Source organism: Microtus oregoni, unplaced genomic scaffold (genome assembly GCF_018167655.1).
Source record: "Microtus oregoni isolate MIOR12 unplaced genomic scaffold, Mior012 000082F_ref0000272, whole genome shotgun sequence".
Classification (NCBI taxonomy): domain Eukaryota; kingdom Metazoa; phylum Chordata; class Mammalia; order Rodentia; family Cricetidae; genus Microtus; species Microtus oregoni.
The window spans coordinates 1,202,504-1,228,470 of record NW_024544542.1 but is presented as its reverse complement, the minus strand read 5'-3'; the positions used below and the strand labels follow the sequence as shown (position 1 = coordinate 1,228,470).

Genomic DNA, 25,967 nt, shown 5'->3' with positions numbered 1-25,967 from the left:
CCTCTGACCCCTTAAAATACTGTCTTTTTTTAAAGTAAATATATTACACAGAAACAATTGACTTGCTTGTGTGTTTAGAAAATGTGTTTTTTAAATAGTCTCTTGGGGACCTGTTCTTTTCTGAATGAAAATAGCAGGGGAGTGGGTCTAGGGACAAGGGAGGGTAGGGGGACACTAAAGGAAATGTAAGGAGGGGAATCCGCACTCCAGATGTATCGTATAAGAGAAGACTATTTCCAATAAAAACTAAAATAAAAATGTCAAAATACAATTTAAAAAAGTTGAACTTGTAATTTTAAAAAGTCCACATTCAGTTTTACCTTAACTAAAAATTTAAAAATTCTCTAAGGAAATAAAATATGAAATTTCTGAAGTCTGTTTGAATAAATTATAAAGACTAGAGTCTTGCATAAAATTATTTCATGAAAGCCTAAGAAAAAAGCATGATCTGCTATTTAAACCCACAGCTATCTAGGGCGTATTTCTCTGGCTACCAGCCTATGTTTTGAGCAAGTGACATATTCAATGAATAAAGTAAGAGATTCTGATGTCTCTTGAATAACAAAAGCGTCAAATAGACAGTCTCTCAGCGATGTGTATGGAATTGTATTCACAACCCTTTCTAAAATGTGTCTGCATAATGCATGCAGCCATGTATCCTACAATTTCTACAGAATGGAAAATGTCAACATTCTTTATTGGAAGTACCCTAAATAACACCATTTTTTTCTCCTATCATTAAACAGGGAAGGCCATGGTAAAATCTCAGTATTTGCTGTCAAAATGGCTTTGGCCACATTGTGTGGAGGGAAGATCATGGACAAGTTAAGATGTAAGTTACCCCCACCCCCACCTCCTTGCTTGTCTCTGTTGTGCACCTACATCCTCTCTCTTAGTCTTGCCACGTCCCCTGTCTATCTCTGCCTTCCCTTGTCCTGTGGCGCTATCTCAAACGCAGCCTTCTTTGGCCTTTAAATTTTATAATAAAATTATTTTCACATTAGGTGAAATGAATATTCCCCTCTACTTTTGAATTATCATTATTTTTAACTGCCCGAGTATCTCCAACTAGAATCTTTCTGATACTAAAGTATTCAATTTTCACTAATTTAAAATAATGTTAGTATTGTGATTTCACCCTGTCTCTTACCCTAACTATTGTGAGTTTGCCGTGCTGTGTTAGAAAGAACATGACAACTGGCATTGATAACCCAGGCTGTGGGTCCAGCCACGCCATTTTTTGCTAAGTTACACTATGACACTATGACGCGGTTTCATGTCTTTAGTCCTTCCACATTGTAATGGGGATGGTTATAAAAACCCGGAGGGTGCCTCCAGCTCTGTAGATCATGGAGTCCCTCCCTCCCTCCCTTTCTGCTTGTTGGATTCAGAGTAGTCGAAAGGGAGTGAGAAAAAGAGGGACAGCCCTTTGCTCCTTGGGAATCTAGCAGACACACTGTCTGAATGTTTTCCCGCTGGCTAACCAGGCTAGTGACAGCGTGGGAAGACTGAGGTGGCGTCAGCTTCCTTCACACCCATGATTTCTTTCATGGAGCAGCCAGTGACGCCAGAATTCAGAGACACCCACCCAGACCCTGGGGCCAGTTTGTTTCTCTTCAGTTGGCCGAGGAAATAAAGAAACTGAAACTATCTACTTGATTGTTCGGCTGGGAGACAATCAATTAGAAGTTCCAGAAACCAGTGGCGTTCTCCTCACCTTCTAAGTGGCTTCAGAAGTATCTAGGAGGTATTTCCTTCAAGACTGGGCTAAGAAAAGAAAGTTTAACAAAATGAATGAACAAGAAGGGAAACCCAGAGCTGCTGCCTTCATATCAATCGGCCATCTATGCGGAGGGTGGTAGAGAAAGTTCTCAAACATTAAAATCCTCAAGCATCTTCGGATACTGATTCAATGCTGTGTCCATAGACACACAATTAAAGAGGCCTATCTTAGACTAAGTTTGAGCCAAACTGGTGAAAGGCACTTTTCTAAAGATGCAGAGCCTCTGAGCCTTCCCTGAAGCCAGCAAGTCCTTATCCTGGAGTACCAGGCGCTTCTGCTCAGCTACCCTGGTCAGATGTTGCCCGCTACTGGGGGCAGCCATATCAGAAATCTCCTGCCACTCTCTGGCCTGTGCGGGCATCTTGCCCATCTCAGAGCAGTCACTAAAGCAATTGTTGGGAAAAGGAAACTCTGACAGACTCACTCATCTCCAGACCCTAGGCTTGGAGGAGCCACTTGTCCTTTAAGGCAGGATCAGATCTGAAAGGAAAGTGGTCAGAGGTGGTTGCACATAGACCTGAAGACCTGAATTAAATCCCAGGATTGCACCAAGTGGATAAAGAGAACCAGTTCCCAGGATTTATCCACATCTCTACACACATGCTAGACATATACTTATGCATGCATGCATGAACACACACACACAGTAAAAATGTGAAAATATACATCAAATGCATGGTTGCTAGGCAAGCAACTTGAGTACAGTTAACAGAAAAATGAAGTAAATTTTATTAAATACTTAAAATGCAGTAAAGAGAATGTTAACTCCATTTTACAACGATTTGGGGCCACCACCAACCAATAGGCATGGTGTTCACCATGTTACACCATTGGTGCAGCTATGGAAAGAAGGGCACTTTCTGTGGGCATATGGCAGAGCACCATAGCATAAAGTGGCCTTTTCTGTTTAATTTTTCTCATCTTTTAATTAACTGCTTTCATGGGATAGAACACTTGTCTCTTCCTGTTGGCTGTTTTTTCTTAAGTGTGTCCATGTGTGTCTGCATACAAGCATGTGTATGCATATATGCATACTCACATCTGTGTACAAGTATGACTTGGCGCATGCATGATAGTAGACAACCTTAGATGTCATGTGGGGGAATTTTGTCCATGTCCTTTGAGACAAGGCCTGGAGCTCACCGATTAAACTAGACTGGCTGGCAAGTTAGTTGCAAGGGTCCTCCTGTGTCTGCTTTCCTGGGGCTGAAATTGCAAGCATCCACCACACACACACACACACACACACACACACAAACACACACACAGCATTTCCAGGTGCAAATTAAGGTCTCATGCATGCAAGTCAAACACTGTACCAACTCAGCCAACTCTTCCACCCCCAACAATCCAAGTCTTAAGGAATTCCAAGTCTAACACCATAAGCCTGGGATGTCTTACTTTGTCTATAATGTCTGGGTACTGTTTTTCTTTAGTTCAGAAGACCCACACTACCTTGTGTTTGCTCTAAATGGGTTAATCTGCCTCTGCAAATACCTCCAAGGTTGAGCCTCTAACTCTCTGGCTTGCTTTAAACCCCTCATCATCTCCCTTGATATCTTCCAGACACAATTTGAATTCCATAGTAGAAGCTTCAAGGCATTTTATATCTGGGGTCACCATCCATAGTACCCTAGTACCCCATCCCAGGCCACTGGAAGCTCCTTGAGAGCATTGTGCTTGCACTCCATTTTGTCTGATCCCGATTTTTTGAGCCGATTCCTCCTCCTCTGTGATAACCACTCAGTGGCCTTTACGCTTTGCCCTGACCAGCTCTTCCCTCTGCATCGCATCCACCTGTTCTTCCAGCATCACACCATGGTGTTATCATCTGTGATGGTCTACGAGGCATCCTTCAAGCTTTTCTCAATCCGCCAAGCCTCCCAGAGGGCAAGAACTGCATCTGGTTTCCCATATATCCATTGATTCACCACAATGCTACCCATTTAGTCTTGCAGAGACACAGGGTGACCCTGTTAGAACCAGCCCATCTTTCCCAAGGCAAGTAAGATGGCAGTCACCATATAAAAGCCAGTCTGATTTTCTCAAGTTTTCTTTTTCTCCCGGTCCATTGGAATGTTTCAGCATCTACATATAGAATTAATCAACATATTCTTCTGCTGGCAGATTCATTTCAATTTATTTATTCTTGGACAGTTTGACTAGAGCCTGAGAGAAAGCCCTGTAAGCAAACAACATTGCAAATATGAAGACAACACTTTGGTTGAAATTGATTTTTAATTAACATAAAATTAATTGCTAATAATATATTTTGCATAAAAATACACTGTGATTGTAGCTGAATGAACCAATGAATGAAAATTCATGTTGTGGTACTGTAGGAGACACAAAGGGGGTTATAATATGATCTGGAGTCACAAGGAAAATTCCCATGGGAGATTTCAAATGAATCTATGATGTCAGCAACAGAAAAAAATACAGAATGAAAATATCACTGTGTCCCACATGTGAAGTGTGATTCTGAATGCTTTACTCCGTTAGCTGATTAAACCCTTGAAATAATTATTCTTCTTATATATTCATACTCATAGAACCCAAAACCAAGATGCAGCCATGTATCTTGTAAGGTTTTTACATCAACTTTAGAGTTCCTTCATTTCTTTTTGAAGACCTGGGTAAGCCACCCATAGCCACTTCCAGATAATCCCTGTGGTCCATACTTACTTGGGCTCTTAGATGACCTTCCTCAACACAAAAGAAGTTCATTTTAGTGTGGAATGTGTGGAAAGTACTATGGGTATTCCTGCTTTTGCTCTAGTTAAAGATTAAATACATTACCTTTCACTGTGCCCAAATATTTCACAATGTGCCCAGACAGTTATGGGGGAATGGTTTACTCAGGTTTACAGTTCAGGGAAAGCAGACCACTACACTGAGGAAGGCATGGTGGCAGGACAGTATTCTGTCCATAGCCGTGAGAGTGTGAGGTGCCGTGTTCATATTGAGGTAGATCAGGAGGCATGAGGAGCCAGCAGAGGAACCACGGGTGGGCTATCCTTTAGACTGAACCTGCAGACCATGCCTCCCACCCCAGAACTAACAGCTGCATGTCAATATTCAAACCAGAACAGAAAGGTTGCCTGAATTCTTTCACTTAGTGATGTGAAAAGCCCAGGCAACATGTCACAAGAAACCCTGGCTTGGAAAATCAGAGTCTTGCGAGACATAGGGTGACCCTGTTAGAACCAGCCCATCTTCCCCAAGGCAAACAAGATGGCAGTCACCATATAAAAGCCAGTCTGATTTTCCCAGGTTTTCTTTTCTCCCGGTCCATTGGAATGTTTCAGCATCTACATATAGAATTAATCAACATATTCTTCTGCTGGCAGATTCATCTCAATTTATTTATTCTTGGACAGTGTGACTAGAGCCTGAGAGAAAGTCCTGTAAGCAAACAACATTGCAGAGATATGAAGACAACACTTTGGTTGAAATTAAATTTTTTAATTAACATAAAATTAATTACTTATCATATATTTTGCATACAAATACACTGTGGAGTGGTTAAATCCATCTGATTAGCATATGCACCATTTTATACGGTATTTTGTGATGAGAGCACATGCATCTATCAGCTGTACTACACATATTTCATTACCTTGCCACCCTTCTGTGAAGGCTCTCTCTAAAACTTGCTCCTTAGCTATAACTATATATTCTTTGACAACATGTTCGAAACCCTGCCTGTCTTTTAAGCACTCGAGGCTCTGGTAATTACCATTCTACACTCTACTTCTGAAATCAACATGTTTGTATTCCATATGAGTCTGAACATGTAATATTTGCCTCTGTGTGTGGCTTATTTCACTTAGCAGATTGCTCCCTGAGCCCAGCAGTGTTCTTGCAGATGGCAGGATTTCCTCCTCCGATGGCTGAGCAACACTCCACAGGGGATGTACCACTTTTGTATTTATGAGTTTGTAGACACTTAGGTTGATTGCTCATCTCCACAGTTGTACGGGTGTCGTCATAAACATGGGAGCACAGACATTTCATCAACACACTAGTTTCACTTACGCATACCTTCTGATGCAGGCCCAGGAATAGAACTGCTGGATCGTGCAGTGATTCTACTGTTTCCAACTGTGATATTTTCCACTGCGCTCCGCAACTATTCCCTTTGCTCCAGGTTCTCTCCCACACTCGTTTTTGTTTGTACTGTCGTTTTTGTTTTCCTTTTCACTGGAGATGGTACCTGGCCGTGGCTTTCATTTGCCTTTGGCAGATGAACATTGACACTGAGCATTTAATAAACTCTAACCAGTTTGTATGCCTTCCTTCAGGAAGTATCTCCTTGGCTTCTCTGCCCATTGTCGGTCAGATGTTTTTTCTTACTGTTGAGTTATCTGAGCTCCTTGCACATCTTGGATAGTAACCTCAGAATATCAGCATTAATATCAATTGTAAAATGTCATTTTCATCAGGAAGATCTCGAATGAAGAGAGTTGATTCACCTCCTAAAACCATCACCCAGTAAAAGCTTGTAATGTGTGACACAGAATTACAGCGTGAATGTGCTAGCCTCAGCTGGCAAGAGCCTCGGCTACATTCTGACCTTGAAACACTGAAACTGAAAGTAAACAGAGATCATGTGTTGAATTTACTGGGTTTTGTCGCAGCAGCTACACTGGTGGAGTGATGTCTAATTAGCATTAGATAAACTGATGGCAAGTCCTTCCATTCTGGTGATTCCCAGGGGAGATTAGGAAGCACCTTGGGAATTGAGCTGTTAGTGTTCATTAAGCCCATATCACGGCAGAATGGAGCTCACAGCTCAGTGAAGCCAGAAGCACTCTGGGGAATAATCTGAAACCCTGACTTTACCTCTGAGATCAGCTGTAAGGCCAGGCTCCTCTCCACCACACAAAACCTTCCCATAAGTCACATGCCCTCCACCCTATGGACAGTGTGGCCTGCCAAGGTTTTCTGCCTCTGTGAGAACTTACTCAAGTGTTGGCTTTTTTTTTCTTTTCATCCTTATCTCTATTGTGCCCTTGATTTTTCAAAAACACTAAATCAAACCCCAAAATTTTGATAATGGTATAAATGAATAAATAAGTGCCAATCAGATAAATGATATACATACCTCTCCTAATTCTATAGGGATAATTTCATTCTGTTTCCTAAGAGGTTGGCAATTTTGTCTTACTTTTCTGTTGCTACGATAAAATGTCTTGGCTGAAACAACTTAAAGGGAAAAGGGGTTTATTTTGGTTCACAGTTCCTAAGAGATCCAGATGTTACAGTAGAAAACAGACAGTAGGAGGAGCGGGGGACTAGCCTGTTCCAGCATCAGCAGTTTAGTAGCAGAGAAAGAACAGGGAGTGGGGACAGAAAATAGAACCTCAAAGCCTGCTCCCACCAATATGACTCCACTTCCTGAGTGTTCCACCGCCTTCCCAAACAGCACCACCCCATGGCAGATAAGGGCCAGGTGTTCGAACACATGAGCCTATGGGTGACATTTCATGCTCAAGCCACAGCAGCATGTATCACTTATACAATATGTATCTTAGCAGCATTCTATGTGAGTTGAAAATTGACCTCAGGACAAAATCAGGTCCCCTGTCTTATCAAAATGTATTAATATTACCCAAATTACAATTCATCTTCAAAAAGACACCAGACATATAGCAAGACCCTGTCTTGAAACAACACAAGAGGAAGAAAACACTGGCTCTCATGCTGAGACCATTTCAGCAGACAAAGCGAGTTTCATATTATGTTCTCATAAATAATACATTTATCTTGCATTATTTGTGTGAGAGATGTTGACCGGACACTCCAGATGTTTATGTGGTAAACACCTTCATCCTTTCTTCCCATCAGATATTTTCTCAATGATCTCTGACTCCAGTGGGGTGATGGTGTACGGAAGATACGACCAGTTCCTTCGGGAAGTTCTCAAACTTCCCACAGCCGTGTTTGAAGGTCCTTCATTTGGCTATACAGAACAGTCAGCCAGATCCTGCTTCTCCCAACAGGTACCTTTCTTAAGGAACCCTTCCTAACACTGTTATTCCCTTTCTGTCTGTGACTTCCGTGCTTGGGTGCCTAATTTCCTCCTCCTGACAGTAGCCGAGGGTATATTTTTCCAACCTTTGACAAATGGCCTGTGATCCAGCAACTAACATATATAGATATAGATATATACATGCTTGTATATATGTATGTATGCATGTTATATGTATGTAATATATATGATACATATACCTGAATAGTAATAATTACTAGTGCTCACTGGCCAAAAGGCAAACATCATGCTAACTATGTCTACTGTCTAATTTAATCTTTCAGCTGACCCTGTTGCTAGGGAAGGCACTTAGTTTAGTGCATCTCCAGTCTATACCTCTATGGACAGATCATATGTTTGTTCCCCAATACCGTACAGTGGTAGTTTCTAAATTCACACCCATAATATTGTTTACTACTGTACAGTCTAAACTAACAAGGCATGCTTTCTCCAGCAGTCTGTTTAATTAAAACATAAAACAGCATTTAAAAAGGAAATAAGTGTGCACAGCAGCTGCTGGAAAACCACACTGCTCACCCAGCTAGTGACATCATCCATCTACATTTATTCAGCCGTCTGCAAAGTTGAAACTCCAACAAGTGTCACTCTTACCATGCATGTGTAGAAATATAACTAGCCTCCTGATGCATGACGACATGCATGGCAGGCTGCACTAGACCCTAACCCTGCTCCATGAAGACATGCATGGCAGGCTACACTATACGCTGACTGACCTTGCTCCATGAAGTCATGCATGCATGGCTGCACTAGACCCTAACCCTGATCCATGAAGACATGCATGGCAGGCTGCACTAGACCCTAACCCTGCTCCATGAAGACATGCATGGCAGGCTGCACTAGACCTTAACCCTGCTTCATGAAGTCATGGATGGCAGGCTACACTAGATGCTGACCTGCTCCTGTGCCATCCAGACCGGGAAGTCTATGAAATTTTCAGGACCCAACCCCTGAATTCAGGTCTTAGGTGCTCCTGTACATTCCTCCACCTCTGCCATGAGTCAGTGCGTTCTCCTCTCAGTAACTGCATTTTGGACTTGGTATTTCTTATAGCTCCCTTCTGGTGACCATTGTCCATTGTTTCTCCATCCCTTTTCCTCCTCGTCCTTGTCTTTCTCCCACTTCAAGTCTCTAGAATAATACTGTTTACTCTGAGATGAGCATCTGAGACACGGTGTTTTTCTTTCTCTACCCGACCTTCAGACATAAAAAGACTGTATGTTCAAAAACTGTCAAATAAAATGTTCTCATACTAAAAATTGCCTCCAAAATATCCTAAAGCTTGTCCCATAACATCATTATTTGTTTATTTGTTTGTTTATTCTTAATGATGAGAAATTTATACTTACCTAAATTATTACTATATTAAAAATTGCAGGATCAATTGTAATTTAGCCAATATGATTGAATAACCAAAGTGGATAAGATCATCTGAAAAATTTAGAAAATGACACATGAACAAACAAATCCAAATTTATTTTTGATCTAATGTTTTTATAGCCACAATTTAAAAGGCAGGGGCAGGGAAGAGGTGCACTAGAGAGATGGCTCAGTAGTTAAGAGCACTCTTGCAGTTACTCTTGCAGGGGACCTGTATTCAAATCCCAGCACAATTCCCAACACCCATATAAAGGCTCCCAACTGCCTGCAGCTGCAGACCCAGGAGATCTGATTTCCCCTTCTAGCCTTCATGGGTACCAGGCAGTCATGAGTATGCACACGGACATACATGTAGTCAAAGCACCCATACACCCATACACATAAGAAATAAATAAATAAATAAATGACTGGAATTCCAAATGTTTTTGAAATATTTCTCTAGTGAAAAGTCCATACAACACAGAGTAATAGCTTTGAAGGAAAATTTACTTTTAGACATATAAATTCTGATATCTTTTGAAACTACCAACTCCTTACTGATAATTCGTAAAATATATATCTTAACAACAATATACATATCATCCCAATAGAAAGCTTAAACCAGGTTATGAAAAAAACTAAAACTGTAAATTCCTATTGTAAGAGATTAGTCAAATGATCCAGTGTTGCGGAATATTTTGATCACACTCTTAACACTCCTGATACTGCCCAGTAAAGATATACATTGAATCAGGGGGCGGAGCCAGTGACTAGCTGACCAGAATTGACCATAGAGAAGTCAGCAATCTAGAGAAAATGCATTGGAAGGAAAGACAGGAACGAGAGTTTGGGCTTCCTCTTGGTTCTGGGATGAGGGAAGAGGTTCATCTAGTTGCTCCTCAGCCTTTCTGAGCTAGCAGGTTTCTACCCCAGCCTTTGACTTCTGAGTCTTATAGATAAATAGAATGATAGAGGCTCAATTTAAACCTACATATATCCGCTGTGGCAGAGCCAGGGCCTTGGGACCAGAGACCCTGTCATACCTCAGCCAGAGAGACTGGTGGGATGCTGACTGAGCAGCTGTGAGGCCAAAAAAGATAATTAAAACATCAGTAGATTCATGTGCAGTGACTAAGCCAAGAAAAAAATATCAATCCAGAATCAGTTATTAGTGAAACACAAGGTTTAGCCCAAGATATGGGCCTTGAAAACAGTATACTTCTTTGGGATTTATTATTAAAACTATTATGGTCCTATCAACCTTAATATCTTGGTTCAAATTTTCAAATAAAATAATTTTAGAATTTGACAATGTGGGCCGAGTGGTGGTGGCGCACGCCTTTAATCCCAGCACTCGGGAGAGGCAGGCGGGTCTCCGTGAGTTCGAGGCCAGCCTGGTCTACAAGAGCTAGTGCCAGGGTGCCAGGACAGGCTCCAAAGCTACAGAGAAACCCTGTCTCAAAAAACTAAAAAAAAAAAAAAAAGAGAGAGAGAAGAAAGAAAGAAAGAAAGAAAGAAAGAAAGAATTTGACAATGTGATTTCTGCTATTTCCGAATTCCAGCAAAGCAGAGATGTGAATACATCGGCAACTAAACATTCAGTGTGTAAGCAATTGAGGAAACCCTGAAGGGAAATCATTCCCAAACAGCCCAACTAACTCCATACAGCCTGGTGTTATGAGGCTCTTCTGAGTTAGCATCTGTGCAGATCTCAGCCCATTTCCACACTGTCCCTTATCTCTGGGAGGGAAGCTCAGACTCTTCTGGCTGTCTCCTGGCTCAGGCCTGGTGCAGATGATCTGCTCTCATGCACATTTGGACACAAGAAGCAGTGGATGTCTCAGTTCTAAAGAGTGCAACAGCAGCCTTGGCACATTCTGTTCCTCCCTAGATCAGGAGCTAACTGGATGCTTTGTTTCTTTGTCAAATGACATGTGGCCAGTATATGAATTCAAGTTGTTCTCTGACCTACACTTGTGCAATTTTTCTTCTTCTGATGCAGAAAAAGGTCACCTTAAATGGCTTCTTGGACACGCTCATGTCAGATCCTCCTCCACAGTGCCTGGTCTGGCTGCCTCTTCTGCACCGACTGGCAAACGTAGAAAATGGTGAGTACTTACTGCTGAGCCAGAACAGTAGTAAATCGGTCGACTTAGACCACCAAGTCTGTAGACATGAAGTCCATGGTAGTAAATCGGTAACTTAGACCACCAAGCCTATAGTCATGAAGTCCATGACAGTTTTAGGGAAATTTGTTTAGTAGATCATCTAACCAACCTATGTCCTGACCAGTCAAACCTTAAATGATACAAAATTAGGAGGATAATGCAAAAAAAGATCAAAAACAAGCAAACAGAAACAAACAAACAAAAACACCTCAATTGTATTCTAACCTCAGTTATGAACTATCTGTGTTCAGTAGAAAGATCCCAATAAAGGACATTTTCAGGGAACTGGAGAGATGGCTCAGTGGTTAAGAGTACTGGCTTCTCTTCCAGAGGACTTGGAATCAGTCCCCAGCATCCACATAGCATCTGTCGGTAAGCTCAGTTCCAAGGAGACCTGACACCCTCACTCAGACACACATGCAGTCAAAATACCAATGAACATAAGGTAAAATTAAAAAAATAAAGAAAATAAAACATTCTTAAAATTTTAAACATTTTCTAGGATTTGTTTTAGAGGTGATAAAACATTCTTAAAATTTTAAACATTTTCTAGGATTTGTTTTAGAGGTGAAGTTCCCATGTTGGGATCTATGACATCGACCATTTTTCCAAAGCAATCAGCCAGGGATAGGGGAAAGAAATAGCAAGAAAATAAATGAAAACAATAAATGAGAGCAACTGGCTCACCTTACAGCATGTGTTCAAGGTTACACATGTCAATAAGCAGATTTATGTTAAAGACAAAAGGGGTGCTAATCTTCACTGCTTGTTTCTTTTCCAAAGTAGCTCAGCTTCTAATCTAAGATCTGTTTACCATTGACATACCCAGATTTAAATATAAATAATTATACAACCTAGGACAGGTTTAAGGAAATTTACACATGGATCAGACTAAAGCCTCTAACTAATGTTTATAGTTTTATTGTCAAACTGAAAATTTCTCCAATTTGAATACAAAATAATCTACTCCATATCTATGCATTGCTTTAATAATCGGTAGGAATAAAGTTGGCTTCGTTTTAAATTCTCATTTGAATATTTAAAACCTGACTCTGCCATCTCTCAGAGTTACGCATTTATCTATTTTGTTTTTGTATAAAACTTAAAGGATGAATTTATTAGTTCCTTTGCAATTACTAAGAATCACATGGATGCAAGAGCTAAGAGCCAGAGAGTGTCTACTGTGTGTGGCCTAGGATGGGTTCAAAGCTCCAGTCAGCGTTCCAGAAGGCATCAGGGACCAATCCTAACTCTGTGGTTTCAGCTCCAACTTCTCTGTGCTTCCTGTCGCAGGAGATCTGCTTCTTAGGGCCTCTCCAGAGCAGTTTCCCAGACTTAACTCAGGCCTTAGCTTTCCTGGGTGCCAGGACAGGGGCTCAGAATATCCCTTAGGCAACAGAAAGCCCAGAAGGCATCATGTTCTTCTCTCATGGTTTACTCGGTATCATCATCTCTTCTTGTCTGTAATACTTTTCTTGCCCAGCTAATCAGATAACTTTAAAAACAAACAAGCAATTCTTGTTATTTCTGCTGCTGTTTCAATATCTTTAGCTTATGTCATGAAGACAATTTAGATTTGATTATATATTAGCTTCAAATCTCAAAGATTTGACCTGACCAGCTTGGCAGTTCACATTTCCTGGCAAAACAAATGAGATGTCTCTCAAACACTCTATGTCAGAACTGTGTTCAAATAATTTGCTCATCTTTTGGAGACCTAGCCTTCTGTCCCGGAAAAGTGTGTGTGTGTTAGATAAAGGCAATGTCACTCCTGAAATAAGCCCATTAGCCACTCCATTAGATTAAAAGAACTCAATTTTCTCATCTAGTTTTTATGCTCCCCTATTTCATTTCTTTTTCTTCCTCCCATTTTCTATTTCATTGGCATTTGCCCCTTGCCTACTAAATTCTTAGCTGTATTCATCCCTTGTGCTTCTGTGTCTTCATGACCTCTGCTGGTCTCTGGGAGATTTTCTGGAAGAAAGGCCGGTCAGTTTGTATAATTTATATTCTTATGACATAAGAAATAGGGGTCAAAAGAGCAAAGGCATTAAAGAGATTTGTGCTGCCAGAGGACACTTGTCCTTCATCCCATTTCATGTATGCTCCCCATCCCACCCCCACATACATACACACGTGCACATGCTTAGGAAGTGAAGCTACAAACACTTCTCACAGTCAAAACCGATCATCGCCACAGCACACAGTAGAAAACAGAATTCCTCGTAAGCTGTGTTTCTCTTTAGTTCAGTTCACACTTTTCCTCGTTTCCTTCCTGCCTAGTCTTCCATCCAGTGGAGTGTTCCTACTGTCACAGCGAGAGCATGATGGGATTTCGCTACCGATGCCAGCAGTGTCACAACTACCAGCTCTGCCAGGACTGCTTCTGGAGGGGCCATGCCGGAGGTTCCCATAGCAACCAGCACCAAATGAAAGAGTATACATCATGGGTAAGTGATGTGCGAGGATTGCCTAGAAGGAGCAGGAAGGTTGAGGGTGGAGCATTGATCAGGTTTCTCCGCTGCTGTGAAGACTGAACAAAAAGCAACTCCTGGAAGGACCCCCAGGTCACAATTCATCACCAAGGGATGTCAGGGCAGGAACTAACTCCCAGGTCACAATTCGTCATCAAGGGAGGTCAGGAACATGAGCAGGAACCTAGAGGCAGGAACTGAATTGCTCTCACGGCTTACCTATTTTCTTACAGCACACAGGGCCACCTCCCCAGGATGGCATTCTCCACAAAGGGCTAGACCCTCCCACATATATCATTAATAAAGAAAATGCCCCACACCCTTGGCGACAGATTGTCTGATGGAAACATTCTTGGCTGTGCTTCCCTCTTCCCTGGTGGCCCTGACTTGTGTTAAGTTGACAAACAAAACAAAACAATAAATAAATAAACAAAAACAAACCAGGACAGATGATGATGAAACTAAGTGCAAACTTACCTTCTTTTCCAAAATCCTTTCCCCTTCCCTGCCATTCCTCATCCTACTGGGATCTCTCACTGTTTGTATCTGAGCCAAGTGTGGCTTTCTGAGACTTAAAATACTGGAAGAATCAAACTATGTTTCTTCTCAAAATATGGACAGGTCAATACCAATCCACTCAACAGAAAGGTGGGCACCTCCAGATCAGTCTGTATGTGTTTTAGTACAGTATGTGTTTTAGTAAATTTCACTTCATTTTGTTTCTATGTAAATTGGTAAAAAGAAAAAAATACTTTATGTTTTTATCCTAAGATCCCTGATTTCTTTCAAGTGTATGACTGGACAGGAGTATGGGAATGTGTGCTTAACAAAACTGGTGCCATTTTGAATTTTTTTTCAGGGAATGGAGAAGGAAATTTGTGGTTTTTAAAATCATCTTTTTATGAGTGGTTATCTTAGTAAAAGTGGCCTGTGGTGCCCACGTGGCACTTGATCTGTGGGGTAAACTCTGCGTTCTTATTGCTTATATGGCTAACTGTTTTCTGATTTACCGCAATTAAACTCAAAGACTTTGTCTCTGACATCTACTGTTTTGTGCCTGATTGATTGCTGTTGGCTGTGCCATCAAATAAGCCAACTGAACTGCCTAAAATAGTTCAGCCCCAAGAATGCAAAGTTGAATGAGTTACTACCTATTTAAATGTATCACGTAGGCTTTGTGTAAAGGGTAACTTGCTAAATATTTTTATATACACACTCACATTGTGTTTCTTCCTGAGGAGACATGAATGAACACCTTTCTACCCAATGGGAACTGGTCTGCCTCCCACTGCTCTTTCTAGAATGAGTTCTCCTCTTCCTCCTCCCTTCACACTTGTTATTCCTCCCATCTGGGATGACTCTCTCTTCCCCTGAGATTTTCTCAGAGGGTTCTAAATGTCTCGCAAACCTCAACACGTGTTTTCCCACATAAGGACGTTTTCTCTTCAGCAGGGACTTTGTAGCAAGGGCTGGGTAGCCTGATGGCTTGTTCCAGCAGTCACTTCCTCTACCAAACTTCCTGACTCAGAGGACAAGCACTCAAAACAGAGTTCTCCAATAAATGAATCAATCAAGAAATGAATGAATGAATATTGCAACTATTGGCAAACATTTTAAATTCCTCTGATAAAATGTAAGAGAAAGGATGTTTTTATTCTCTTTCTAGAAATCTCCTGCTAAGAAGCTAACGAATGCATTAAGCAAGTCCCTGAGCTGTGCTTCAAGCCGAGAACCTTTGCACCCCATGTTCCCAGATCAGCCCGAAAAGCCACTCAACTTGGCTCATATCGTGTGAGTATCTCTGACCACAGACTAAGATGTGTTTTCTTTCCCTCACATGTGTCCAGGGCATTCGGGGAATTCCTTCCAAGACAAGCGCACGTCATTGGTCAGGTGCCAAGTTTCAGTTGTTCTCTTATTCCTTTATCTTTTGGTAAGCATAAAAGAAATGAGGTTCACTGCTGTACCATTCACGTATATACCATTAATCTTTATTTCCATTCATCCCCATGGCCTTTCCCTATATCTCTTTCCCCTTCCTGCTGGTCCCCTTCACCCAAATAATTCCCCTTCTGTTTTCATTACACATACACACACACACACACACACACACACACACACACACACACAGCTTTCGTTTTTTAAATATAAAAGCAATATAATGCTGGCATAAGCCAAAGACCCACAAAACCGATATAAAACCCACTCTGTAGACTATGGCTAACTTACTTTTTACCTTTTTTTAAATTATGCTTCAATTAATAAGCCAGAGGAACATTAACAAGGGGAGTATCCCAGGGACCAATGTCTTAAAGTGATGACCTGCCCAGGAACTTTGACGTAAAAGCCTGCTCTTTCCCTTGGCATCACCAAGGAGACAAAACATCCAAGTTGCTCATGAAGGAGCACAAGGTAGAACGAGTCTGTGCTGTGTGAACTCTACGGAGTCACACTTCCCACTGGCTGGTCCCACTTCCAAGCTGCTGGCCGTGGAGGCAGAGAGAAAGTGGCCAGGGCCTGATGCTGACTGAAAGCACTGAAGTATAGCAGAGTAGGGTGTTGTGAGTCACGCTATACAGACACAGCCCAGGGCCTTGTATGGTCAGCACTTGGGATTGTGTGTGTGTGTGTGTGTGTGTGTGTGTGTGTGTGTGTGTGTGTGTACATCTGTGTATGCAGGCACGTGTGAATAAGTCTATATGTGTGTTTGTGTATTATGCATTTGTGCATGTCTGTATATGTATATATGTGTGTCTGTATGAATATATTATTTTAGTGTGATTTATAAAATATATAATTTAGAGGCAAGTTCTTTCATCACAAGCCTTTTATCTAGCACTATACAATGAAAATAAGAGAATAAACACTTTAATAAAAACCAAACACTAATACCTCCCTGCACACTTAATGCTTTTAATATGTTATTCCCAAGTATAGCTTAAAACAAAAAGATCTAGGGCTGGAGAGATGGATCAGCAGCTACTAGTACTGACTGCTCTTGCAGAGAGCCAAGTTTGGCTCCCAGCACCCACCCAGTAGCTCACAACTGTCCATAACAAATTCTCATTTCAAGGGACTCAGTTCCCGCTTCTGGCCTTCCTGGCACCAGGCATGCATGTGGTGCATATCTGTGTGTGTGTGTGTATGAATATGTATATATATACACACTACACTCATACACGTAAAATAAAAGTTATTAATAAAATATCTTCTTAAAAAACAAAAAGATCACTATGGCCATAGTTTAAAAAAACATAAATAGTATGAATTTTTTTAAAGATTCATTTATTTATTTATTATGTATTCAGTGCTCTGCCTGCATGTATGCTTGCACTCCAGAAGAGGGCACCAGATCTCATTACAGATAGTTGTGAGCCACCATGTGCTTGCTGGAAATTGAACTCAGGACCTCTGCAAGTACAACCTGTGCTCCTAACCTCTAAACCTGTGAGCCAGCTCTCCAACCTGACTTATTTATTTTTTGTTTGTTTGTTTGTTTTCTCTAGCAAAGACCATTCTGAAATAACTTACAAATTGTTTCATTAACTGTGATACAAACCACACTTTTTCATTGTTTTGACACGTGTTCCCATGCATCTGTCAGTGTCTAACTACACAAGTGCACCCCCTATGCACACAATAAACTCACAGACAGAGGCAGAGCGGAGGCAGTGGGTGGGGGCTGGAGTTTCAGTGGGCACACTGTGTCATGCACTGAGTGCCCTAGAGGTTGGGCCATTAAGAATTACAGCACAAACTCAAAATAAAACACTTACTGCTTGTTAATATGAAAAATATATTAATTTGTAAATTACTATCAGCTTAGTAAAAGATCACATAAAATGAGTGTTTATGCGGATCTAATTGCACATCCTCGTGGGATATGGAGTGTGTCTGTGGCAGGAATCGCATGCATTTGGAATGTCATACTGTCCTCCTCAAGGCACAGCTTGGTGTGTTTGTGTTAAAAATCTCATGTTCATGTCTAGAAGGTGTATCCAGTCATGAGCAGAGAAGTCAAAAGTCGGTCTAAGTTCCATAAATATAAACTAAGGCAAAGTCATGGCTTCTGCTTAATTATCATAACAAATTAATTAGAAAACACTTTAAGACTCTTTAAATCTCCTGCTTTTAACTGTGGGAAATGGAAAATATGACAGCGGTGAGGACTGTGTAGCTAGAATAGCTCAAGAAGCCTTAGCTAGAGAGAGTCTGGACCAACAGAACTCTGAAACAGCCCGGTGTGGTACTGCAGACCTTCAGTCTCGGTGCTCAGGAGGCAGAGGCAGGTAGACCTCTGTGAATTCAAAACCAGCCTGGTCAACAGAGTGAGGTCCAGGCCAGCCAGGGCTACACATGGAGGCCCTGTCTCAAAAAACAACAATAATAGCAACAAAACCAACAGCAAATCCGGTCAGGCAGCACTCACTAACTTTGCTTAGAAATGAGTCACGTGACAGAGAAAATGCTAGCGCTGTCAAGAGCCAGGGGACTTACACGTGTAGCAAAGCAACACAGCCAGTCATGAATTATTTCTTCCACAGAAATGGGCAGGGGGTGGCATTTTGGTATTTCGGAATGTGTGCTTAACTATCGTATTGCTTGTAAATGTTGCCGTGACTAACAGTCTCTGCTCTGTTCCACTTCCTTGCTGCCAAAAAGTGATACTTGGTAAGTGATTAATGCCCCCACACACTTACACAACCTGTCAATCCTAATGATAAGTCGTTACGAGATGGAAATCACGTGAGCCATACACGGCTAGTTTAACTAACTAACCCAGCTTTGAACTGAGCCTTTGCGCTTATGAGAAGGGTGTCGATGCTAGGTTTTTTTATAAGTTCTCTGCTGAGATTAACACAGCAAACATTCTTTGTATATTGCCTCTGAGACCTGTTGCTCATGTGGGGCGGTTTCACTTTCTTTAAGAATAAATACATTAACAACTCCCGGGTGAGGCTTAGGCTGAAGAAACAAACTTGCCATTTGGTGATGGGGGAAGGTGGGAACATTAGCCACTTTCAAAGCTGCCGTTTTCTTCTCCAAGTTTAATGTATTGAATGGTGATCCTTAAACATGGAGCAATTTGCTAAGAAATCCCAATCTTAATTTTGCAGTGACCTGGTTCACTGAAGAGAGCTGACTGAGTTAATTAAAAAGCATTCTTGGGTCATGTGTTTTCCATTTCCTAGACGTAGAGCAAAACGGGAAAGGTTTGTTTTTTTTTTTTTTTTTTTTTTTGTAAAAAGAAAGCAAGAAACATAAGGTCAATCTTAACTTTTAGCAAGGTTATAATGAACGTATTTCATCCCAATTGCTGGGTTAAAATCTAACGTGCCTACCTTCCTAATCACAGAGGACACTGGGATGCAGTGATCACCCCCCTACAAAGTTAAGTTATTCACATTAAAGCACAAATAGTTTTAAGGCCCTGGTGTTGCGCCCATCGTGAAGGTGCATCCTAGGTAAATAATCCACAACTCGCAGAATGTTTTCTGCACCCTGGTTGGTAAGTCCAGAGATGACAGTGAACCCGTCGTTCTGACCTCATCCAAAAATCTTGAAATGCAGTGTGGCTCCAAGTACCAGGAAGAAGTTTCGACATAATTTCACAGCCAGCGCTGATACTTTAAAACCTGCAGTGCTTCACGCGAAACAGGATAAACAAGTCCACTTTCTGCTGTTAAAGGCAAAAGTCCAAAACTAACTTGGATTAATGTAAGCCCTTTACTATCAACTCTCTTAGACTACTGAAACTAAAGTCTCGTCTCCGAAATATTCTCTACTGTCAATTTCAAATGTAGAATTATAATAGAGCTAAAAATTTCCCCTTGGGGTTTGAAATATAACTCAGTCAATCCAATTGTTGCCTAACATACACAAAGCCCGTGCTGCAGTCTCAGGACCACAGAAACCTAGCACAGCATTCAGGAGGTAAGAGCAGGAGAATCAGAAGTTCAAGGTCATTCTCAGCAGCATAGTGAGTTTGAGGCTAGCCTGGGTTACACAAGACCCTATCTCAATAGGTAAATAAAGAAGTTTCCTCTCGCTGTTAATGATGCACCTTCTGAGCTCTAAATTAGTGTTCGATATCTTACATTGAACCTAAAATAAGGCAAAATGTCTAGGAGCTGAGCTAGGGACCTGGACTCTGGTTTAATCTGATGTGGGACATACATGATAAAGAATGACAAGATGAAATAGAGATAAAACAGAGGAAGGAAGACCCGATGCACAGGGTGTATAGGGCCATGGGCAGCTCTGAGGAACACTGGTCACTGTTTTCCCTCAAGACTTATGAATAAAATGAAGCTTAAAGAAGGTCAACACCATGTAACTTTTCACATGGGTCTGCCAAGTAGCACGAACAAGAGACTTGGTGCTGTCCCATCGCATCTGCACTCGGACAGAGGACAAATAAAACAGGATGTGATTTTATTTCGATGTGTGTCCTTTCCAACCAGCATATCAAAAAGGACCACCGTCATGAGGGCCCACGGAACTTTCAGAATCCTTGATCTGCTCAGAAACATGACTCCACAAGGCATCAAGACTCAGAGCCGGTGGGAAAATATTCTCATCGCCTACTGTCTCCCTAGTGTTCCAGTCTCGGTGTGCCCAGGGAATTCTAGCTTTATACCATGAGAATAATGCAGTTGCCGTACACAAGCTTTCCCATGGATCTTGGACTAGAGACAACACTGATTCCCGTCTTTCCCCTCCATGGATGGTGGGAAGTTTGAATTCATTACTTTGCCTTAACTTTTTCACCCACATTGTGTTTGTTCCAGGCCTCCAAGACCTGTAACCAGCATGAACGACACACTCTTCTCCCACTCGGTTCCCTCCTCAGGAAGTCCGTTCATCACTAGGAGGTAAGTTCCCAATCCTGTCAGAAACAACAATCCCTCTCTGAATAAGTTTGACACTATAGTGAAAAAAAAATATTCTACTGTGTGAGAAATACATGCTGTTATTATCATTATTGGAAACAAGGCTGTAAATGCCCATCACTTGTCCTCCGTTTCCCTCACATGTACATATGTAGAGGCCTGGGTTGGCTCTTGAGGTTTATGTAACTTCCAAAAACCTGCATTATAGCTTCCCCCACAGGAAGAATGTGGGGTAGGTATGCTTCAATTTTACTACTTACACATATACAAGGGTGTATTATTCTAGAGAATCTAAACTGACTCGTGAGTTAAGACTCCAGGCATAAATGAATACTCTCTGGATGACCTCTAGAGTTCCTAAGGCCAGGGCTAAAGACCAGACCTAGAATACAATGTCCACACCAATAGTCCCATGGATCGAGAACTTTTCAAAGATGTGGTTATATGTCTTGTCGTTTTGCACAAAATCCTTTCCATGTGTTCAAGGAAGAGGCAACCTATGTGTTCCTCTGTTCCTTAGTAGTAGGAACACCCAAGGCTCAACAGGTGCTCTGGTTAATTTGATGAGATACCAAGATCAGCACCAGGGAGTTTTTTGGTGAATACATGGAAAGTCTCAAAGGAAAGCAAGAAGAAAGATAGGAAAAATGACCAAGTGATTGAGCATAAGACCCCCACGGCCTTGCAGGATACCCACCCCACCCCCTTTTCCCTGATAGGATGAGTAAGTGCCAACTTCACTCCACTATGTTCTGGCATATTCTAGAGAAGGTTTAAATAAAAAAGACTTTTTAGTCCCACATCTAATTTTTCCCATGCATCCCTATATGTGCCCATCAGCTGGAACCTGAGATGAAAAAGCTCCCCTTTATTACAATAAGCAGAACAAAGAGAATAAGCTTCTACAGTGTTTTCAATATATAAATTAAATCTGTCCTAAATACAAACAGTGAAACATTTATACCACAGAACATGTGCAGCAAAATGATGAGGTTTAGGCATTCGGTAACTTCTTGTGACCATCCTGTTTCGTAACCATCAACACATAAAGCCATCTTTTCTACAAGAAAAATCATATAGTCAATAGGAGACACAGACCTGTGCATCTATTTAGTGAAGGCTCGATGTGATGCTTAGAAAGATACTGTGTGTTTCAGGAAGCTCTGCATTCTGCAAATGCCACAGCAAGGCAGACCCCATCCTTACTGAAGGTCGTTTTATATCATTTCAGCTCAGACGGCGCTTATGGTGGATGCGTCTAGATGGATAACATGACTTCCTGTACCCTAAAATATCCCTAGAACACTTTGAGCTTTTCTGCTTCCTCTATTAACCTAGAATCCGATTGCTTCCCTTTCATCCCATTTTCAGTCCTTTTGGCTTGTTCCCTGTGAAGGACAGACTTGTATAAACGTGTGGATCTTATCACTGCAGAGATTGGACCTCAGTTTTTGTTTTTAGGGTGCTGCTCAATAAAGCTGTGTACACTGAACATCCATCCTCTCTGAGTGGGCCTCACTCTGTCCATGGGAGGTTTCATTGTCGCCACCCCTCAGGTCACTTACGTCCATTCAACCCCACAGCTGAACCTAAACCCAGAAAGCTGTAGGCAAATCAGCTTAACCTTGGGGCGCGATCAGTAGCCCCCATTCCAAGCCTTTAAAAAAAATAATAAAAAAAAATAGCAGCCATTAAATGCTTGTTAGGAAGCTGATGTTTCTACCCCAGAGTGAAAAACCTTAGTCTTCTAGTGGTGATGATGGTGGGTTTGCATCAGAAGGCTGAGCCAGTCTCTCAGCTCGCCCTCTTCCTTGTTATTTTATAACTTTCGTAGCTTTGTGCTAGTATGAGGCGTATGCACACCAAAAGTACCAAGCTGGCCCACGTATAATTTGCAAGACCCTAGATGGTGATTTCTAAAACTCTTGAATTAAGGATCCTTGACGAACGGACCATCGCTAAGTGAATAAGGCAAGAACAAGGGCTTCTGAATAGACCTTATTACAACTGAAGAGCCAAGGATTTAACAAGCTTTAAAATTCTTCTGTCCCACTGAGCCAGGGCCATTTTCAGGTCAAAGGAAAATAATCTGAATCCACTAAAGAAGTGAGTGATTTTAGAACCAGTTTCTTACTGCTCTGGCTTCCTTTCACCCACCTGGTGATTCTGAAATTGACTGGTCTCTGCTTTCTTTACCCCAATTACACAAAGGTTGGTACAACTACATTATGCCAAAGGCATAGCTAAAGGTCCTCTTCCTTCTATAGCTAGAGGCAGACTACTGAAACATGCCTAGAGCTGGGTCCCCTCTTTCCTCACATTCCAATGGCCCTTTGCAGTGGCAGACAGACTTAGGAAAACTTCCACAGCTTTTCCTTTAGACTGAGCTGTCGGCTGGTACTGTGACTTCGGAGTCTCAGGAACTGAGGACCATGGCAGAGTGTGAGTAACTAAAATCACTACAGTAAGACCTCACTGCAAAGCCCTGGCATTGCCCCTCCACTCCTTTCAAAGCTGCCACCTGGATGTTCAGAAGGTGCAGGGCTGTGCCTCTGATGTCCCTTGGCATTCTAGAGATTTACCTCATGCAGACTGGAGCTCTGCTCCCAGCACCCTCTGTTGTTCTTACCACCCTCTGTTGTACCCCGTTCTCATACTCTTTTCCTACTAGATACTCAACTCACCCTTCCATTAGCTAAAGGAAGATGGGATTCTTAAAGGTGCTCACCAACAGTCCTGGGAAGACTCCAGGCATAATATCTGTGTGTTGTATGAACAAGCCGCCTATCGTCAGTGCTAGTTAGCAGTTAGGTCAGAAGCAGGTCAAACAACAAAGTCATGGACCTGTTCATTTCGTTCATGCTGTAGTGCCCCATAAGATCAGCTTTTGCTTTTGGCAGCATACCTTCTTTGTAAAATCTGAAGGATCTGCCCAAATTCCTTCATAGTGTGTAAACAAGAGTTATCTACCTCTTTCCCATGTTAAATAAGCTGCTTTAATTATGGCCCATTTTCTTGCTTTAGCCATAAAGGTACAAATGGCTAATTTCTTTTACTTTCAATATTAACAGCATGGTTTAAGGATTTCACAAGTATTTTCATAGTTATAACTTCTAATGGGGCAAAAATATTGACAAAAAATAACCACTTTGGCTGTTACATATGGCATCTAGCCAGACCTTACCCGTCTTTAAATATTAGAAAATTGCTTATATAAATTATGTAGTGTTCTGAATACAATCGAATATACTTATTTTCATTTTCCATTTCTTATTACTGACAATGCATGAAGCCCTTTAGAACCCATGAGAAGGTCACCTACAGAGACACCCACTGTGTTAACACCCCAACCAGCTCCCAAGGCCTGACTCTTCCCAGTGGGACAGCCTTTATGTGACATTTCTCTTGCCTGGCTTGGTCATTTGGTTTCTTGGCTTATGTTTTCAGTTCAAAGGGAAAAAAAAAAGACTAATTCCTTGTGTCTGTTTTCATTCTTTTCAAACAATTCACTCACCCAAAGATTCTTTAATGGTCCAGCTTTTAACCTGACTTAACAGGGTGAAACTATGTTATTGGAATTTGTGATTTGGTCTTTCAAAGTGGGGACAAAATTACCCCGGATTCAGCCTTTGCTTCTTAAAGGCTCTTCCACGGCTGATGTTGTTCAAAGATGGAACTCATTCACTTTCATTAGCAAAAATCAGGCAAACTCACCACTCAATACCTGGCACTGCCTTGACAACTTTTGCAGGATCCTCACATGTATGCTACATGAAATCCTATAAATAAAATAACCACACTCTGTAGATAATTTCTATTTCAATTCATTTATAAGCTAAGATTTATAAGTCTTCAAAGTTTTGATTTCCATATAAACGTGTTAGCACATGATTAAAAAGCTAGAACTAGCAGTCTTCAAACCAAGTGCTAACATCCATATTAATGTGTTAGTGCATAATTAAAACCGTGGTCATTCCACTTCATTGACCTTTCTTCTCTTTCTGGGATGCTTTAGTTATGTTTGCACGCATTCTTTACGTAAAAGACTTTTCTGTAGACTCGACAAACACAATTGATACGACGTGATGATAACTAATGTGAAGAAGAAAAATTGACCTCATAACTATGATGTCTTTTAAGACACCTTGGTGTTTATGCCAGCCTGAATTGATGGTTACTTAATTTTTTTAAAGATGTGTTTATTTTATATTTCATTCATGCATATATGTGTGTGCCTGTATGAGTTTATATGCACCACGTGCCTGCAAATGCCCATGGAGGCAAAATGAGGGCATAAGATCCCCTGAAACTGTGGTTACAGTCTATTGGGAGCTACTAGGTGGGTGCTGGGAACTAAATCCAGCTTGTCGGCATGAGCAGTAAAAGCTCTTAACTACTGAGCTTTCTGCACATCCCTAACCCATTTTTATGCATAATTTTGATTTGCATATTACCAGAGCTTTATATTTCTGTCTGGGATGTTGAAATGTAGGAAAGTACAATAGAATGTTTCAAGAAACTTTCTTCACTAAAGTTATGAGAGGGCTCTTATTACTGAGTTTGTCAGTTTGACGACCTCGTCACTATTGAATAAATTAGTGAGAAGTAGTTTTTTACTCTTGAAATCTCTTGAAGAAGGAGCCGACCTCACAAGCATTCTTCACAGTCCATCCGTTATTTAAGAATCCATAGAAACTGGATTTGTGCTTGTTTTTTTAAAATCTACAATGATTAAAATGTTGTTTTCCTTTTAACCACTGTGATATTAAATATTCTACATTCAATGAGATCAAATACAATCCTTTGATACCATGTTAAATAAGGGGAAAACAGATTTTCTTGGTCAGGGTTTAATAAAGCATTCCAGCATAAACAGAATTGTTTTAAAACACAAATTTCAGCAAAATCCAATGAGAATTTGCATAGAATTCACCATAAGACACCCCCAAAAATTCTTTCATTGAAGTAAAAATCATGACATCAGCTGTCAACCTTCAAAACTAGCAGTAGAATTTTAACTACATATGAAATATTTTGAAAGTGATCCTCAAAAACCCATTAATTGTCTCTACTGGTTCTTTGTTTTAAATCTTGCATTCAACATCAGAAGACAGTCCTGAATAATTTAATAAGGCCTTGGTTTAAGGAGTTATTGCTATAATTTCTGATATTCAACAAGCAAGGAGATGTTAAAGGGCAGGGAACTCATTCTGCATAGAAGAGAAGAGGCAGATATTT

General features: G+C 41.1%; 1 protein-coding gene across 24 annotated transcripts in view; it reads left to right on the top strand.

The window, feature by feature from the left end:
- LOC121441888 (dystrobrevin alpha-like) overlaps nucleotides 1-25,967 on the top strand; it is a 349,129-nt gene that overhangs the window by 270,994 nt on the left and 52,168 nt on the right. For 13 of the 24 annotated variants that reach the window (XM_041643231.1, XM_041643233.1, XM_041643243.1 and 10 more), the window contains 7 exons: nucleotides 747-832; nucleotides 7,634-7,788; nucleotides 11,197-11,302; nucleotides 13,646-13,812; nucleotides 15,503-15,627; nucleotides 18,499-18,507; nucleotides 20,628-20,711. In XM_041643231.1, coding sequence (XP_041499165.1) covers nucleotides 747-832; nucleotides 7,634-7,788; nucleotides 11,197-11,302; nucleotides 13,646-13,812; nucleotides 15,503-15,627; nucleotides 18,499-18,507; nucleotides 20,628-20,711 — 732 coding nt within the window. Of the gene's footprint in view, nucleotides 1-746; nucleotides 833-7,633; nucleotides 7,789-11,196; nucleotides 11,303-13,645; nucleotides 13,813-15,502; nucleotides 15,628-18,498; nucleotides 18,508-20,627; nucleotides 20,712-21,960; nucleotides 22,228-25,967 lie in introns of those variants that run through there. The other 11 variants (XM_041643241.1, XM_041643245.1, XM_041643244.1 and 8 more) reach the window with 3 other exon arrangements.